At 46.1% G+C, this 20292-nt stretch overlaps 1 protein-coding gene across 4 annotated transcripts in view; it reads right to left on the bottom strand.

Annotated features, from left to right (window-relative positions):
• The window catches only part of VCL (vinculin), an 84030-nt gene extending 71101 nt beyond the window's left edge, over positions 1–12929 (bottom strand). For 2 of the 4 annotated variants that reach the window (XM_083615545.1, XM_083615543.1), the window contains exon 1: positions 12414–12929. In XM_083615545.1, the coding sequence (XP_083471671.1) occupies positions 12414–12581 (168 nt within the window). In that variant the 5' untranslated portion in view covers positions 12582–12929. The remainder of the gene's footprint in view (positions 1–12413) is intronic. The other 2 variants (XM_083615542.1, XM_083615544.1) reach the window with 2 other exon arrangements.
• Positions 12930–20292: the final 7363 nt, after the last annotated feature.

Raw genomic sequence — 20292 nt, forward strand, 5'->3', positions numbered from 1 at the left:
TATGTTAACTGACTGTTTTAAGGGGGAAGAGAAGCCACATTCTGTGGCTAATGCGTTCCTTCCCTCTGGTTTTAAAACCACAAGTGCTGCTTAGGGGGCTTGTGCGCAATACCCCACAAGTATTAGGGTGCAAGACTAGGCAAGAATCCCAGCTGGCCCAGAATGAATGCCACAATATTTCCTCACAGAAATAATGATTTTTACATATTGTTTTCTTTCTGCAGCAAATAATCTTGGGTACAGTTAACTACCAGTAACAATACTTATTGGGGTAAAAGCAACAGATCATACCTTTTGACATAAATGCAGTCCACTGCATTTAGTTACCAATTCACAGAAACTATTCTCCTAGAACATTTGAGTGAAGTTTGTGGAATAATCACGTGCCTCATCCTTTGCCTCATGATCTCCATTAATTTAATTTTTTATTTTTTTAACAGTATTTCTCTCCCATGACAACCATGCTTCGAAAAAAGGTCTGTATTAAGGAGTTCTCCACTATTCTAGCTACAAGAAGTTTAGCACCAAGTGTAGACCCCCATTAATGACTTTACTTCACAAATTCAAAACACATGAACCCATAATTGAGACATTTTTTTGAGTCTATCAACCAATCAGCTCATTTGCCAGGCATTTCCGGAATATAACAACAACCAGACAGACTTGCATAAACTTTGCTTTCAGCCATGTTAAGAATGTCCTAGCATGGATGCAAAGGTTATTTTCCCACAGCAGGAACCACGGTCAAGATTCACAATTACAAAAATAGTAAGCCAGAAGGAGCGTTGATGACAGCCTTACAGAGAAACAAAAGGAGTTTAAAGACTGAAGCATTGTTGAATTGTTCAGCTGAACTCGCATAGCAAAGAGTTTGGAGTAAGCTTGCAGTATAGCATTGGCTTCTGCTTCCACAAAGCCCAGTTCCATGTAGAGCTAGGGTAGGCAACCTAAGGCCCGTGGGCCAGATGCGGCCCAATCACCTTCTCAATCTGGCCCGCAGATGGTCCGGGAATCAGCGTGTTTTTACATGAGTAGAACATGTCCTTTTATTTAAAATGTATCTCTGGGTTATTTGTGGGGCCTGCCTGGTGTTTTTACATGAGTAGAATGTGTGATTTTATTTAAAATGCATCTTTTAAAGTGCATCTTTTAAAATGCATCTTTTAAAGTTATTTTTGGGGCATAGGAATTCGTTCATTTCCCCCCAAAAAATATAGTCCGGCCCACCACATGCTCTGAGCGAAGGTGGACCGGCCCACGGCTGAAAAAGGTTGCTGACCTCTGACGTAGAACAAATCCTTTACGACTCAACAGATGCAGAGCAATTGCAATTTCCTTAATTGTTTCATTAACTCTCAACAAGATTTAGCCTCAAACTAGGACTGATAACCAGAAATAGACTGCGTAAAATTCATACAGCCCGAGGGTGTAGACAGATCCCATGGATGGCTGAGGTCACCCAGCTCGGCATTTGGCATTTGACCTCACTGACTTGCTCAAAGCAGCCGGAAGAGACTTGGCCAAGAGGGCTGAAAAAGCGCAGAACGTTTCCTCGACATAATACATTGTACCAAGGAGACTGAAGGAAGCCATTGTTAAGATCTTCAGTGAATTAGCCCTCTCTAAATTGCACGGTACTGGAAGATTTCAAGCCAGCCCCCAAAATTCCCTTTCTAGGCAAGGGATTTCTTATACCACTTTATATTTTAAAGAAAACACCCCAAAGCAGTTTATATCACATTGAAACATCAAATAAAACAATCCAGAATAAAGCAAACTCAAGCTTAAAGGGAAATGTTTCAGATCGTTCTCTAAGTGACATTTTGCTTTCTCCGTATCTATTTACCTACATAATTTATACAGCTGCCCCATAGCAGAAGTACTCTAGGAAGCTAGGGTGTTGTAGTGGTTAGCAGGGATCAGCAAACCTTTTCAGCAGGGGGCCAGTCCACTGTCCCTCACACCTTGTGGAGGGCTGGATTATATTGGGGGGGGGGGGGAATGAACAAACTCCTATGCCCCACAAATAACCCAGAGATGCATTTTAAATAAAAGCACACATTCTACTGATGTAAAAACACACTGATTCCTGGACTGTCCGCAGGCCGTATTTAGAAGGCGATTGGGCTGGATCCGGCCCCTGGGCCTTAGTTTGCCTACCCATGGATTAGAGTGTCAGACTAGGACCTGGGAGATCAGGGTTCAAGTCCTCACTCAGTCATGAAGCTCACTGGGTGACCTTGGGTCAGTCACTGCCTCGTAACCTACCTCACAGGGTTGCTGTAGGGGTAGGGTGAACCATATATAAATGCAATAAATAACCTGCTTAAGTAAGCTGGAGGGGCCAACCAGATGGAGCCATCAGGTTGACCAAGCTGGCATCCAGAGATCTCCACATGGTCGCAACTGGACCTGCACCACTCGCAAAACGCACCTGGCGCCTGGCTAATTTCTAACACTGACAGGAACCAATAGTTAGCTACCATTAACACTAATGAAAGTTCTGTGTTAACAAGGCCTTAAGAGCTAGTTAGCAAGCCCTGGTTAAGATGGAATCAGGGTTAATGTTAATCAGAGTTAAGTTTGCTAACCACAGTTAAGGTCTGCCTCAGGAAGTCACACTTCGGAGAGAAGGAAGCCCCGAATCATGCTTTGATTCCTTTAACATGGCCAAAGGCCACTCTATAACAGCACCCACACCCTTTACTTCAGAGCAGATAGATAAGATCAGTATGGCGACATTAATCATCTGCCTTACTTTTAATAACTACTAGAAACATGTACTCGCACAGTTCTTGGACAGCTATAATTATAAATCCGAAAGATCATGACCAGACCCTTCTCAACATTATCGGGCTTATTTTTAGATTACTTCCTGATAACAGCTACTTTTTCAGAGACGTGTTAGACTCAGTGAAACAGTGATCTGAGTTGAAGAGTACACACATCTCTTTTAAGAGTTGGTGCTTTGGCGCAGAATATTTCTCAAAGCAATTATAAGGCAGGTAGACAAGAGTGCATGAGCCTGTGTGGCGCTCATGTGCTCCCAACTGGGAACATCATACTATAAAATAATAATAATAATAATAATAATAATAATAATAATAATAATAATAATTTATTTATAGCCCACCCATCTGGCTGGTTTTCCCCAGCCACACTGGGCAGCTCCCAACAGAATTAATGATACTAATAATAAAAAGCAATAAAACACCAGACATTAAAAACTTCCCTAAACAGGGTTGCCTTCAGATGTCTTCTAAAAGTCAGATAGCTGTTTATTTCCTTGACATCTGCTGGGAGGGCGTTCCACAGGGCGGATGCCACTACTGAGAAGGCCCTCTGCCTGGTTCCCTGTAACCTCACTTCTCACAGTGAGGGAACCACCAGAAGGCCCTTGGAGCTGGACCTCCATTTCTGGGCTGAACGATGGGGGTGGAGACGCTCCTTCAGGTACTGCCTTGAAATCCAGCAAAGCCCAAAGTTTCCCTTGACAGAACAGTCTAAAATTTAAAATATTGCAGCGGCATGGTGGCAAAGTCTCTGAGAGCCAAACTAGAAACGATAGGGGTGGCTCCATTTATTAGCCCTGCATCTGAGATTCCTGCATCGCAGGGAGTTGGGCTAGATGACCCTCAGGATCCCTTCCTTTCTGTGATTCTATGTATGAAGCAGTGTGAGCAAGGAGATCCAAACTCTCCCCCACCAGCCTGTTTTGTCTCTGTGTGGTTCCAAGATAAGAAGTGTACCAAATTGAAAGCGGAGTACCAGTGACAGGAGAACACAGGAATGCAAGGCAGGGTTAAAGTTCAGCTCCCCTCGCCTCCCTGCCCTTATTGATGTAAAAATTGGAAGCCACCCCTTGCTTTAATCCAGAACATGGAAAACATATGATTCAACAAGCATGGATACTGGTGTCATGTCAGCTTTGGTCCTCTGGGGAAGGGGGAAGAAGAGGAAGAGATCACTGCCTCTGGAGGAGTTTGGCGACAGAGCTACATCTATGTTATTGGTGGTGGAGCAACAAGTGCTATAGCTCCAGAAGGCCTTTGTCCTGGGAGCAGAACTTCCCTCTTGACTGCTAAAGGAGAGAGACTTCTCCCTCTCCCTCCAGAGGCTGTATTATTCCAGCTGCCGCAAAGAGACAATTAGGGTAAGTAATTAAATTTTCTTCCACTTGTTTATGATCAAGGACTTGCCGAGGGAAACACTAATTTACTAGAACCTTCTCCCTCTCATAGAAGCCACATTCAGCCACCTTCTGTTTTCCTTTAAAGCAGCTGCTTGCTCAAGAAATTTCTTGCCTCCTCAAGAACAGGACCACTACTCCGAACAGCGTACTGCTTAAGAAGAGTCGCTGAAGTAAGGCTGTCTGAAGTGGTTTAGAAATTGGACGCACCCCAAAACAGTGCATTCTTTTGTTGACTTCTGGATACACAGGCAGAGGTCAATCCCAATGCAAGCTCTTCGAAACGGTGACATAATCAATAAGGTTAACACTGCCAGCCAATCACTAATTCCAGAAGATTTAAAGAGCAGTATCAAATCTACGGGACGCGGGTGGCGCTGTGGGTTAAACCACAGAGCCTAGGACTTGCCAATCAGAAGGTCAGCAGTTCGAATCCCCGTGACGGGGTGAGCTCCTGTTGCTCAGTCCCTGCTCCTGCCCACCTAGCAGTTCGAAAGCACGTCAAAGTGCAAGTAGATAAATAGGTACCACTCTGGCGGGAAGGTAAACGGCGTTTCCGTGCACTGCTCTGGTTCGCCAGAAGCGGCTTCGTCATGCTGGCCACATGACCCAGAAGCTGTACGCCGGCTCCCTTGGCCTATAGAGCGAGATGAACGTGCAACCTCAGAGTTGTCTGCAACTGGACCTAACGGTCAGGGGTACCTTTACCTATACCTTTGTTTAGCACGAAGATGGTGGCAGTCATCTTGCTGTCATCTTGACTAAGTTGCTTCTGGCGAAACCAGAGCAGCGCACAGAAACACCGTTCACCTTCCCACCGTAGCGGTACCTATTTATCTACTTGCACTTTGACGTGCTTTCGAACTGCTAGGTTGGCAGTAGCAGGGCCCGAGCAACGGGAGCTCACCCCGTCGCAGGGATTAGAACCACCGACCTTCTGATCGGCAAGCCCAAGAGGCTCAGTCGTTTAGACCACAGCACCACCTGCGTCCCTTCGTGCTAAATAATCAGACCTAAATGAAAAGAGTAATAGTTTGGAACTTGGTTTTTCATTTTAAAATCAAGATGCACTACATTTGGCAGAACGCCCATATCAGAAGTTCAAAACTGAATTTAAACAACATGTGATGTGTCGCAAAAGTGATATGTTCCAGTTTTTATTGTCGTTCTCTTAGGTTTAATTTCCTAACTCAACTGCATTCCCCTTCAAATGAAATTCCACATCTCAGATTTCAGTCATCTTAAATAATAAATGCTACCTTACGCCCTGAAGCACTACCACAAGGGAAACTCCACACTTAGCAAACGTTGGAGTAAATGCCGAAAACACACCAACCATCAAGAAAATAAAGAGAAAGTAATTAATTTTACATCAGTTTGCACATACATATGCATATGTCTTTGACCTTAGTTCAGATTAAAACATGATATTTTTTTTTAAAGGGGGGGTGCCAAGTTCAATGTTGCAATTAAACAACGTTTATCTATCATTGATATATCCTCCCCTCCCCCCCCAAAAAAACCCTCAAAGCAATTCTTCGAATAGCCTTGCACATCTTTTCCCAATCTGGTGCCATACGGATGTTGTTGGACTACAACTCCCATCAACCCAAGCCAGCGTGGCCAGTGGTCAGAGATCATGGAAGTCCAACAACTGCTGGAGGGCAATAGTTTAAAGGTGGCTGTACTTGTATAATAGAATACTGTCATGTAACAAGAGTGTTTGCAAATACAGTGGTACCTTGGTTTACAACCATAATCCGTTCCAGAGGTACGTTTGTAAACCAAGACAGGTTGTAACCCAAGGCGCACTTTTGCCAATGGGACCTCCCAAAACAATTTGTTCGTAATTCCCCCCCCCCAAAAAATGGGTTGTAATCCAAGAAAAGGTTGCAAACCGGGACACACACTTCCAGGTTTGACGTGTTTGTAATCCAAAACGTATGCAAACCAAGACATAAGCAAACCAAGGTACCACTGTATTGGTTTGCTTTGGCCCTTAGCAAAATCATGGTCGGTGTGAGTTTTGAACTTACACTCAGATTACATTCTTTATAAGTGAAATCCTAAAATGAGAGGAAGTAAGGCCCACTGTAAAAGGTAAAGGGACCCCTGACCATTAGGTCCAGTCATGACCGACTCTGGGGTTGTGGCGCTCATCTCGCTTTATTGGCCGAGGGAGCCGGCGTACAGCTTCCGGGTCATGTGGCCAGCATGACTAAGCCGCTTCTGGCGAACCAGAGCAGCGCACGGAAACGCCGTTTACCTTCCCGCCGGAACGGTACCTATTTATCTACTTGCACTTTGACGTGTTTTAGAACTGCTAGGTTGGCAGGAGCAGGGACCGTGCAACGGGAGCTCACCCCGTAGTAGGGATTCGAACCACCGACCTTCTGATCAGCAAGTCCTAGGCTCTGTGGTTTAACCCACAGCGCCACACACGTGAGTAAACACACTTAGGATTGCTCTGTTAGCACTATACTAAATCAGCTCCTGATGCACATCAAAGTAATGAAGTGTTTTTAGAGAGTCAATCCAATCCTACCCTCCACACTCAAACATGCACACTTCAACAAGAGTAACACAAGCAGAAGTTTTCAACACAAGAGCTAAAGCATTATCCTACCCCTTACTAAAATTTTGCAGTGAAGCACAGAATTAATTTCAATTAACAAACAGCCCCAAGCCCAGCTATCCAATGCCCAGAGACCTCATTAAATTTGTATGTTTGAAAGCAGAAAACGAAAGGGTTAAAAAGTGACAAGAGCTCATCTTCGTGGACTTGAATTCATGAAAAGTGATCCAACCTGTTTATCCCCCACTTGCAATTTAAAAAGTTGGCTTCCGAAAGAAATTGGTTCAGTATGGCTCCCTCAAGAGATTAGCACTGGTTGCTGAACATCAACAATACTGAGCTATGATACCGTGGCGGAACACATCGTGGTAAAACGTAACCTCAGCATCCGTTCAGAAATAAATGCTGCCAACATGCCAACAACATTGCAATCCAGCCTCATACAAGCTATAAACTTTGCAGGTCAAAGAAAGCTGGTGGTTTGTTTCCCCTGCACCGACAGATGCAACAAACCAACCACATGCAAGAGAAAAGCGCATGTAAGAAAATCAGTTCTAACCACTTCACCGCTAAGGCAAAGTAACTGGCAGTATAATGTAGGAACAAGCTCCACCCACCACCTGCTATTACAGAAACATAGAAAATATGCGTAATATTCAGAATCAGAATCCACAAACTGTGCCATATTACTGGCATTTAGATACCAACAAGATGAAATAAGAACATAATTAGAGTTTGCTGGATCAGGCCAATCCAATCCAGCATCTTGGTCTCACAGTGGCCAACCAGATGCCTATGGGAAACCAGGGAGCAGAACATTTAATAATACTAATAATAAATTTTATTTATACCCCGCCCTCCCCAGCCAGAGGGCAGCTAACAGCAATAAAATTACAATAAAACATAATGGGGGGGGGGAGAGAAACAAACAAACAAAAACCAGTTTATTAAAATACAATTTAAAATGCAGCCTCATTTTAATAGTAGCCCATAAATCAAAACCATAAGGGGAGGGAAACATAAGGGTCAGACTGAGTCCAAACCAAAGGCCAGGTGGAACAGCTCTGTCTTACAGGCCCTAGTCTCTTGTGACAGAGCGTTCCACCAAGTCGGGGCCAGTACTGAAAAGGCCCTGGCCCTAGTTGAGACCAATCTAACCACCTTGCAACTTGGGACCTCCAAAGTGTTGTCATTTGTAGACCTTAAGGTCCTCCACGGGGCATACCAGGAGAGGCGGTCCCGTAGGTACGTGGGTCCTAGCCCACACAGGGCTTTAAAGGTCAAAACCAGCACCTTAGACCTGACGCTGTACTCCACTGGGAGCCAGTGCAGTTGGTAAAGCACTGGATGAATGTGATCTGCCCAAGAGCCCTCTCCCCTCCATGATTTCCAGCAACTGGTATTTTTGAACACTGCCGCCTTCCCAACTGTGGAGGCAGAGCATAGGCTAGTAGCCACCGATAGCCCTCTCCTCCAGGAATTTGTCTGATCCTCTTTTAAAGCTGTCCAAGTTGGTGGCCAATAGATTCCAAAACGAATTCCGGTGCCGTGAGGTTGTAAGCAACTGTTGCATTTGGGGCTGTTGAACTATCTGTCTAATTAACAGCACGCACAAAACCCAATCGATACGAAAGGATTTACAACTCTGCAAAAGACACAGATGGTGTGGGCTTGAACTGAAAATATGCACCAAGCACCGTTGGGCTTTTTAAATGTGAGAGATCCCTCCCCCTTGCAAAAGAATGCACAGAGAGAATGTGTGTCAGATATGTAGCATGGTGAAGTAAGCAGGGGCAGTATATGAATGGGAAACAAGAATATGAATGGGAATCAATGGGCAACAATAGAGGGGCGGGGGGAGAATCCTGCATGAACTCCATGGAGAAAAAGTGGAGAAAGAACAATACATACACAGGACTCAGCTATACAGTTGCAAATAAAACGTTTTTAAGTGTGTTTTAAGTGCAATACACAATGTGACACTAGATGGCAGTGGTGAGCCTTATGGAAAATTCAATGTATTTTTTAAAACACCTTTTTAAAAAAGCATTTTCATATGTGTGTAGATCCCACCACAGTCTACCTGAAGAAAACGGGAGAACTGGAGAACGCACAAGCACTATATTACCTACCAACCCTAGTGGTTGGCGACTGTCCAATACAATATTTTGGGATTCGGGGATGTTTTCTGCAGCTGTTCCACTTGCCATTTGCTTCTATCTGCCTGGAAGGGGACTGTGGGAAAAGCTGGAAAGGAGAGTGGGGAATGCGTTCCAAGACCAGAAGTCGCAGAGACTGAAGCTTCAAAGGAACAGTAGCTCAAGTAAGAATCATAGAACGAATGTCTTGGATCCATAGCAGCGTCGCTTATTCTCACTCGCAAGGGAAAGGTGTAATAAGGACAGGGAAGGACTTGTCAATGAAAGGGCAGGAATGCAATGGGGGAACCCTAGACCCAGCCGCACACAGTGAAACTGATCTAACACAGGAAAACAGTTTGTAAACTGGAATCTTCCGTTTGCTGCCACCACTAACTGGCTGTGGAAAATTAATTGGTTGGGTATTATCTCTGGCCATTGAGCTTCCTAAATCTTTTTAAAGATGCAGTAAGGAGAAAGGTACTGTTTGGACCTGAAAGGATAGGAACTTTATCAAAAGAAAGTGGTGATTCAGAGTATCTAAGACGGGGTCAGCAAACTTTTTCAGCAGGGGGCCGGTCCACTGTCCCTCAGACCTTGTGGAGGGCCGGACTATATTTTGAAGAAAAAATGAACGAATCCCTATGCCCCACAAATAAGCCAGAGATGCATTTTAAATGAAAGCACACATTCTACTCATGTAAAAACACCAGGCAGGCCCCACAAACAACCCAGAGATGCATTTTAAATAAAAGGACACATTCTACTCATGTAAAAACACAGTGATTCCGAGACTGTCCGCGGGCCGGATTTAGAAGGTGATTAGGCCAGATCCGGCCCCCGGGCCTTAGTTTGTCTACCCATGATCTAAGGCCTAAGGAAGGGGTAGAACAGTCAGGCTGAAAGGCTGGTCAAGGCGGATTTGAAGGGAACAACACTGTTACTGTAGGAGCAGACGTAAATATGAAGTACAACAACACTAGAAGAAGTCTAAGGGCTTCCTTTGGGAACAGGACAACGATTTAGAGGCGATGGAAAGTTGGAAAGTTGAGGGCAATGCAGGGACATGCAAGGCAGGGGAAGAAATGGGAGGAGGGGCAGCTGTGCAGTCTGTTCCTTGTTTCCAGATTCCTCAGCACCACAGAGCATGCTCTCCAAGAAAATGACCCCCAGCCCAGCATTTGCAACAGTTTTAGAAGTCTGGCCTGGTATCAAGTAACAGGTAAAAAGGTAAAGGACCCCTGGAAGGTTAAGTCCAGTCAAAGGCGGCTATGGGGTTGCGGCACTCATCTAGCTTTCAGGCGTTTGTCCACAGACAGCTTTCCGGGCCATGTGGGCAGCATGACTAAACCGCTTCTGGAGCAACGGGACACCGTGACAGGTGCCAGAGCGCACGGAAATGCCGTTTACCTTCCTGCCACAGTGGTACCTATTTATCTACTTGCACTGGAGTGCTTTCGAACTGCTAGGTTGGCAGGAGCTGGGACAGAGCAACAGGAGCTCACCCTGTCACGGGGATTCGAACCGCTAACCTTCTGATCGGCAAGCCCAAGAGGCTCAGTGGTTTAGACCACAGCGCCACCCGACTGCCCCCATCAAGTAACAATGCTAAGGGGCAAAGGGGGTGGGGTGGGGTGGGAACAGCGAGAGAGTGATGCCGCCCCTCTGTTATTTTATTTTACTTTTTTAAAAACCCTCCTTCACAGAAACACAATAAAACATTCTCCCAATAATACATTGCCACTGTCATAGCTGGAGAAGACCGTGCAGGAAAGAGGTGGGTCAGGGAACCGGGGCATCACCATTCAGAGGCGGCATCAGAAAATGGTGCCGCCCACGACACAGCACAGTTGGTAAAGCACGAGGCTCTAAATGTCAAGGTTGTGGATTCAAGTCCCACGTGGGGGCAAAGGATTCCTGCCTTGCATGGGGCTTGGCTAGATGACCCCTGGTGTCCCTTCCAACTCTACAATTCTATGATACTATAAAAAGCAAGCCTTGCCAGAAAGGCGAAGTGGGGGCACACAGTGGAAAGGGTCATAGTTCAGCGGCAGAGCATCTGCCCATGTGCAGAAGGTTTGACTTCCCACCCCACCCCACCCAACATCTCCAAGTAGGGCCGGGAGAGGTCAACGTCTTAAACCCTGGATTCAGTGTAAGGGAATACTAAGCTATGTAGGTTAAGGATCCAACTCAGCATAACAGTAGCTTCCGACATTCCTAAGAGGAGGAAGTAAGAGAGCCAGGAGGAGAATGCAAGATGGCATGTGGAGCATTCTCTCTTTGCAGAAGAGGAGGAAAATGCAGAGTTTGAGAAGAGGAACACACACCCAGGACTGGGACGTATTCAGATCCTATCTACCTTCAGCAAGGAATTCACAGAAATAACTTTGAACGATACCTGTTGGGCTTACTTTTAAGCGTTTCATAAAACATGGAGATCTATAAATGAAACTATTCTGGTCTGCCAAGGTATGGGAAACAGCTCTTTAAGGAAAAATTAACTCATAAGTTACTGGTCTTGAGAGGCCAACACAAAGAGGACAAATTTATTTCTATTTGGTTATGATTTAATAGTGTATTATCACTAACCAAGAACATGAACAATGACCTCCTCCAGCTTTCAAATGGAATTGGCTGCTTTAATTGGCTAGCACTCTTTGAGGTGGCGCCTTTACGGTTATCCAGGGATAGTTTTAGGTTATATTCTGAGAGTTATGATTAACGCACCCTGTTAAGGTCCTGTTGAGGTATTTATATCCCCGGCTTCTTCTGCTATCAAAAATACGGTTATTACTATGTTTTCTTTTGATTCTGTAAGCTTTGTGAATCATATTCTGAATCACCCGGCCTGCTGCCCTACGATCCCTGTTCGACTTTAAACTCAACTAAAATTAACTTTGAAAAAACAAACTATTGCTTTTTTGTTGTTTGAAAGAGGGGCAAAGCAAGTTTGGGTGTGTCAAACGGGAGCTTGATAAGGAGGAGGAAGGCAGAAGGGGAAACTTGTCAGGAAGCCTTGGAAGGAATTTTTCCTCCCTCCTTCCTTTTCTGCTGGGTGGAGGGAAGAGAAGACCTTTTAACCTGGAAAGTCAACATGGGACAGCTCGGCCATTTCCCAGCCAGTGAGGCAAGACCAGGAACACACCAAGGGGATTAATCAAGACTCCTCCTGCAGTGACAACTTCGTTGCTGCCAGAACTTTTTCTTGCATTCCCTAAACACTCTTTTTTTTTTTTTTGCGGGGGAGGGGGACTTAAGGTGGGGCCCGATTGAAGTTTGCTGGGACACACACAGAGAGACAAACACTCCGCCAAGCAAACAGACACCCAAGCTCCCTAATGCAGTTTTTGCATTAGGGAGCTTTGGGAGAGCAAGAGGCTTGGGTGTGTGTTTTCATTTATTTATTTTAAGAGAGCCGCGTTTCTTCCGCAATGAAATTAAGAATCCCGAGCCTCCCAGGCAGGCAGGCAGGCAAGCGAGCGAGCTGGCTCTGTCTCTCTCAACTCACCCGGACCAGGTTGCTCACGGCGGATTGCACGGCGGCCACGGGAGCGGTGAGATCCGGGATGGCCTTGCCGTCCACCTCGCCCTCTTCGTGCATGATGACCAGGTGGGAGATCTGCTGCGCCACCGGCTCCAGGATACTCTCGATCGTGCGGGTGTGGAAGACGGGCATGGTTGCTCAGGTTCCCACGACGGTGCAGAGGAGAAGCAATAGATTTATGTAACTTCTGCGAGTGAAAAGCGGGCAGTTCCCCCCAGGTTTGGAACAAAACGGGGGAAAAGGTGGCTGAAAATATATATAGATTTATCTTCTTCTTTTTCTCCACCCCACCCAGCTCCCTTGAAGAAGTCTCCGCGGACGCCGAGCTTCTCCCGCAGCGCCTTCCCAACTCCTCGCCCGGCAGCGCTGACTGACGCCCCTTCTGCAGGCAGGCGGCGCTTTTCAGCCGGCGCAGCCTAACCCGTTCCCTGCCCTTCCCTTGCATTCCTCCTGCAACCCTGGGCAGAAGGGGACCGTCTGTCCCCGCCTCGGCCAATGATGGAAGGCCAATCCTCCTTTCATTGGAGGAGCGCCCGCGTCCATCTGCATTCCGACTCCACCCCCTGGGTCCTCCCTGCCCTCGGCTTCTCCTTCCCCCCTCCCTCCACCTTTTCTCTTTCCAGCTCTCCTGCCCAAAGGAGGTTTGGTTGCTCCGACACTGGTTTTCCCAGCGTTGGAGGTGACGTCAGACATTCTGGAGTCCATATAAGGAGATGGTGAAAGCCAGGGCGTTTGGGAGGGGGGAGAGGGGCGGAGGAGGATTCCACTGCGGGGGACGACCCCTCCCCTCCTCATCCCCCGCGCGCATCCCTATCCCTACTTAAGGCTCCTTCGGAAGCATATAGCTTACTTGTAGCGTCAGAGGCTGGTTCCATACGCGTTTACTTGGAAAGATGAGTTTCCAACTACTTTTAGTGGACCAAGTTAAGTGTGCAAGAGGATTCCAGCCTTCTGTGCAGGGAAAACAATTATTGGGAGTACAGTGGTACCTCGGGTTACAGACGCTTCAGGTTACAGACTCCACTAGCCCAGAAATATTACCTCGGGTTAAGAACTTTGCTTCAGGATGAGAACAGAAATCGTGCTCTGGCTGCCGGGCAGGCCCCATTAGCTAAAGTGGTGCTTCAGGTTAAGAACATTTTCAGGTTAAGAATGGACCTCCGGAACGAATTAAGTACTTAACCCGAGGTACCACTGTAATATGGAGCGCAGGGAGTGGGGCAGAACCGGAGCAGAGGGGGCAGATCATGATCTTGCCAGTACCAACACTCCACCCAATAAGTCAAAGTTTTAAGTTTATTTGCTGTGGCGACTTAAAACTTTGACTTATTGGGTGGAGTGTTGGTACTGGCAAGATCATGATCTGCCCCCTCTGCTCCGGTTCTGCCCCACTCCCTGCGCTCCATATTACAGTGGTACCTCGGGTTAAGTGTGTGGGGGGTGTCCTACATTTTAACATACATGTGTATTACATTGTATTTCAACAGTGGATCACTGCATATTTTGCGCAACGTGCACAGAATACTTTTATTTCCTTTTTGGATGAAACGACCAGGACGGTTGCAACAAGAAATAAAGTCAGACTTTGTATAATAATCACAGGTATTGTGCAAGTCAGCCTGCTTGATGGTAAAGGTGGCCGGCAATAATGAGGGGAGTTAGGGTGCCAACTCTCTTGACGGGCTGCGCTGGCACGGGGTCGGTGCATTTATTGATGCACAGGAACCGGGCAAATGGGCAAATGCTTTACCCATAGCAACCGCTGTAGCTATTTTGGTCATTATCGCTGAGTAAATACGTGCTAAATTGGGCTGGACAGCAGCAATCTTCAGCTGTTAAAGCCACCCCACATGCTTTAAATCTGTTTGCTCTGAAAATGTGTTGTGGGTTTGCCCCCCTTTTATAGAATCGTAGAATTGGAAGGTATCCTGAGGGTCATTTAGTCCAACCCTCTGCAATGCAGGGATCTCAGCTAAAGTAAAAAGTCAATACTGGCTCCTAAACTGGACCTGAGTGCGCATTATTCCAAGGAAAGGGTTTCCTTAATGTCTGTATTTAGTCTTCCATTGGGAAATGGAATTCTGTTCACTTAGTCTGTTTCAACTGGACCGGCCAAGCTGTCTTCTCAGTAGGCTAAAGCTACTCTTTTGGACTTGAACGGGAACTCGACAGTATCAGTATCTCTTAAAGCTAAGTGCTACCCATCTTCCTGTCAGTTTTTTATAAAACCGCACATGCCATAGCAGGAAGGGAGGGGCTGTAAAACCACTTCCCTCTTTGCTGTATGCCTTTGAAGAAATGACTTGCAGTAATATTTACATTAAGGTGGCACGGGTAACTCTGATGTGCCACCTTTTACAACAAATTTATGTCAAGGAGTTGCAGAGACCCGAGAATCTTCCTTTGATGCGTGGATGACTGACCATTGCGCCATAACAGAATTTCCGTGTTTGGCAGGAGAACTGCTGTATTTCCCCTTCTGTACCCCAATCATTAGCTAAATCCTGGCCTTCATTAATTATGAACATTCACCAGCTTCCTAGAATTATGAGCACCTTTGCACCCACAGCCTCTGGTACCCTGGATCGACAACAATATGGCAGGGAGCTGCCCCAGGCTAGCCGAAGGAGGACAGTAGGCAAGTTGCTGCTTATGAATTGTACAGAGTAGATTTATACTCACATTGCAATCGAAGATATCGGCTGTATGACTGCCATATCCGGTGTGTGCTCAGCCTGGAAGCAGGGGGGGGGGAGACATACAGCCAAACATTAAAGAGCATCCCAGGACCCATCAACGAGGGACTGTGCCATCAACAAAGCCCATATGCCACTAACGCATAAAGTAGCCAATGAACTTGTGAGAATGAGTACACACCCAGCACAAAGCCGTATGAAAGCAGCTGTGTGCAAGCGGGTGTACATGAGGGTCTGTGGGTTGGTGTGACGGGGTTTAAAGGAATCTTAGAAGTGCTACCCCATTCCCCAGCTGGGTGGCATTGACACTGATCCTAGGGCCAGCCCTGTGACTAGGCAGAGGGAGGCGGCTGCCTCAGGCAGCAGATGCTGCAGGAGGACATGCAGCCTATCCCCCTAAGCTAACCTTCGGTCATCAGGTGCAAAACGAGCATGCAGTCCATTGACAGTGTGGGGAGAAAGGTTCAGTTGCCAGGGCCATCGGCTCCTGTATCCAGAATTGGTACGTATGTGCGGAATCCTGCCGTTCATCTTAAGCAGCCAATGTCTTTGACCAGCCCTGCTCTCAGGTGTGTGACAGCATGGCAAGCCTGAGGCAAAGGAGGAGACTAGAATACCTCAAGGACCACCTCTCCCCATATGAACCGACCCGGAGCCTGAAGTCACCCTTCTTTATGTGCCTCCCCCACGTGAGGTGGCAACACAAGAACAGGCCTTTTCCGTGGTGGCTCCCTGTTTGTGGAGTGCTCTCCCCAGAGAGCCTCGCCTGGCACCTTCATTATGAACCTTTAGGTGCCAAGTTAAAACATTCCTTTTCAGCCAGGCCTTTGGCTGATTGACATTCGATGCCCTTTTAAAAGAGGTGGGGGGGATTATTGGTTTTGTTCTGTTCTTATTTTTTATTATACATTTTGTGTTCTTTATGTTGTGACCTGCCCTGAGATCTACGGATGTAGGGCGGATACAAATTTAATAAATGAGATAGCATGGCACCCTATCCAAATTCCACATACATAAACCAATTGGACTGACAATTGAATCTTCAGTGTTGCCTACCCTACAACATTTCTCTGATGAAAATAGGGATGTCCTATACAACAACAACAACAACATACCCTGTCCATCTGACTAGGTTGCCCCAGCCACTCTGGGCAGCTTCCAACATATATAAAAACATAATAAAACATTAAACTTTTAAAAAACTTCCCTATGCAGGGCTGCCTTCAGATGTCTTTGAGAGGTTGTATAGTTACTGATCTCCTTGGCTCGGGGATCGCATAACTCCATACTTTTCAATATTTCTCTGATGAAAATAGGAATGCTCTAAGGAAAAGCAGAACATTCCAGGATCCAATCAGAAATCAGGACTGCTTTTGAAAATCTGGGACTGTCCCTGGAAAATGGGGATACTTGGAGGGTCTGGTGTTTGTGTCCCCACCAGACCTGAGGAAGCAGGGAAGATTTGGGGCAAGGGCAAAGGAAAGGCAACCGTAGCAGAATAGCTGGGGGCGAAGGAAGAACATTCAGGGGCTACTTTTGAGCCTATCTGCTTGACATGGTTGCTCCACTCCAATGTGTGATGTTCACACCCCTCCTTGACCTCTTGAGGGAAGAGAACCTTGCAGTTTCTACAGTTCCATGATTCTATAATTATGATTCTAAGTTATTCCTCTTTTGTTTCATTAATTGGTTATACAGTCTCCGGCAAATGGGAGTTTGTAATTGGATATAAGCTCCTTTGTGAAGAAATATACCAGAGGCTTCGTAAAAAAATCTGGAGGGATAATTAAAACATCCTCCAAAAAGGCCCTTTCATGATCGTACTTGAAATATACTCAGAGTCGCAAAGTGATTTCATGCTCTTTATTCAGCTCATAGTGGTGAGGAGGAATGAATGAAAGTCCCCTCAAGGTATCTGCTTTATATACATTATTTACACAATGGGCTGCACATGATTGGCTAATTCCGGAATTCTACTGTAAGCCAATCAGGTTGTGGATTCACTTCTATCTGGAGCATGATTGGGTGGTTCCTGCCAACCAATCATACTGCTGCATTGTTCTAGGACCAATCAGACTGCTGCATTCTGAATCCTATTATTCTAGGACCAATCAGACTGCTGCCTTTTGGATCCTATTGTTCTAGGACCAATCAGACTGCTGCAGTTTGGATCCTATTCAACTCAGTACATAACAGTACTGGACAATGTAACCCAGTTGCCTGTTTCACTCTGATCATTCACTATTAATGGCTGTGAGTTTAAGCAGCCTTTGCTGTTCTAAATCACAAATGGGAATTATATATTCGATTTTCATCATGCCAGACGTTGCATCCATTATTACTATTTTGCATTCAAAGTAATTACTCATTTACTCAGTATGGATTGCAGATAATAAGCACACAACAGTGGAGAACACTGGAATATAGTCACTTCATTTATGTGACCTAATCATCCATTACATGCCATGAAAGGGAAATATGCAACCTTTGGTGTAAAGAGATCACCCCAGGCTTTTGAAACTTAAAAAAAAGAAGAACGAAAACCGCAAGCAAAAGACCCCCTGCTTTTCATTTTAAAGAACACACACCGGTTTATTCATTCAGAGTTCAATGCTGTGATCATATAGGTTCTGCTGATAGAAAACAGATGCTCTTGGGCTTTATAAACAGCTACTTTATATGGAATACAGCTTCTTCTGCTACTGTATGTATAAAAATACACAGCTATAGACCTGTGAACATGTTTCATGGGTTGTGCAGTGGTGCACATCCAAATGCACATTGGAGTATGTGGAAATTCTGCCTCTTGTTTTACTTCACAAACAAAGCACTGACATTCATTTACAAGGACTCCCAGAGGTGAGCAGGAAAAGCAAACCCATTATGTGCTAGTCAAAATCCTATTAAGCATTCTCACTGCAATTAATCCAGAATGCAGCAGCCAGACTGGTGTCTGGGAGTGGATGCCGAGACCACATAACATCAGTCTTGAAAGACCTACATTGGCTCCCAGTACGTTTCTGAGCACAATTCAAAGTGTTGGTGCTGACCTTTAAAGCCCTAAATGGCCTTGGCCCAGTATACCTGAAGGAGCATCTCCACCTCCATCGTTCTGCCCAGACACTGAGGTCCAGCTCCAAGGGCCTTCTGGCAGTTCCCTCACTGCGAGAAGTGAGGTTACAGGGAACCAGGCAGAGGGCCTTCTCGGTAGTGGCGCCCTCCCATCAGATGTCAAGGAAATAAACAACTATCTGACTTTTGGAAGACATTTGAAGGCAGCCCTGTTTAGGGAAGTTTTTAATGTCTGGTGTTTTATTGTATTTTTAATATTTTGTTGGAAGCCACCCAGAGTGTCTGGGGAAACCCAGCCAGATGGGTTGGGTATAAACAGTGGCAGAGCTTCATGCTCCGGCACTGGGGGGCGGAGAGCAGGCAGGAGCGGGGCTGCCGCGCATCCAGGGGCATGGGGCGTGTCCTGGAGGTGGGGCACGCTGCCTGCAGGGGCGTGGTGCCCAGCGCGGGTGGGGGGACAGCCGCGATGGCACCCCACCGGGATCACGCTGCCGGGGTGGTGCGCTCTCCCCGTACTCCTCTTCCTCCGCCAGTGGGTATAAATTAATTTATTATTAGTAGTAGTAGTAGTATTAGTAGTAGTATTAAGCTAGCTGGTTTGTGGTGGGTGGACAAGCAGGGTCAGGAGGGGTTGTGGGTGGGGATGGGCTTTAATTATTTCCCTCTGCTGCCAACCTGTTTAGAATCAGAGACCCCAAAGCCTACTATTCAAAATGGGAGGAAAACTCCAGGAAGCACAAATGGAAGATTTGTACCCACTGGAAGTAGCAGGCATGGAGGATTCCCAGTTCTGACTGGGACACAATGGGGCCAAAAAATTTAAAGAAGTGCACCCCTCATTCCCTAGTTCCAGTGGCGTGAGGTGGAAATTGTGAGATCCTGACATTGCGCATGTGAGCACTGTAGCTCCCTAAGCCAGACAGAAGCTTCCCGGGCTTTGCGAAGGATGTGCCAGGGCTCAAACAGGATGCTGGAGTCTTCCTGCATCAGGTATCAGGATTTTGGACCCATCAGAGCATCGCATTTCCTTGCCTAAGCTGGGCAGAAGCTGGGCTTTGTGAAGGAGGCACCAGGGAACATTTAGGGGCTAGCCTAGTCCCCTGAGTCCAGTGACTGCACACCACTGTTTGTGTCTGAAATATACTTGGAGTCGAGAGTGGATTTCATACTCTTTATTCAGCTCATAGTGGTGAAGAGGAATGAATGTTCCCCCAAAGGATCTGCTTTATATACATTATTTACACAATGGGCTGCAAGTGATTGGCTAATTCTGGAATTCTCCTGTAGGCCAATCAGGTTGTGGATTCACTTCCATCTGGAACTGGGTTGGGTGGCTCCTGCAGACCAATCAGACTGCTGCATTGTTCTAGGACCAATCAGACTGCTGCATTTTGGATCCTATTCAACTCAGTACATAACAGTGTACATTGCAAACAGCAGGCATGGAGTGCCAGCTCTGATTGGAACACAGTGGGGGTGAAAATTTAAACCTCATTCCCTGGTTCTGATCCAGCTTGCTGCCGCAGGCACCCTATACAACTGACACACCAGGGCTAACCATACGACAAATGTTGCATCTAGTTTGGTCCTTATACAGCTGTCTCATAATTCAGCGTAAGGGGTATACTAATATAGCATTCAGCAAGCAGAGGAAAGCAGTTTGTAACAGGAGGAGGGAGGCAGAAGCACTGGGGGAGTGATGTTGAGTGCAAGAAAAGGACTGTTATAAGTAAACAAGAGTGTCCCTAATCTCAGCCACGAAATGTTGGAGGGTGCCTAGTAACTCCAAAAAGAAACCACAAGCTTAGTATGCCTTTCTGGCCTCTCCCTTTGAGTGCCAACTGCTCTGGAATACAAAACATTTTTTTAACCGTATTGCATTCTAAGTGGTTTATCTTGAAACGCCATGGAATGAAGCAACAACGATAGCAGCGTGAGTATGGATTGGAAGAATGTCTGAAGGACAGAAAGCAGGTGTTGTAAGGAAATAAAGTAAATCCACATGAGGCCAAATATAAACTCTTGGCTTGATTATATTTGAGAGTTAAGACAGCTCTTGCCTTTTCTAATGACAC

This window comes from Podarcis filfolensis, assembly GCF_964270895.1.
Source record: "Podarcis filfolensis genome assembly, chromosome: 5".
Lineage (NCBI taxonomy): Eukaryota > Metazoa > Chordata > Lepidosauria > Squamata > Lacertidae > Podarcis > Podarcis filfolensis.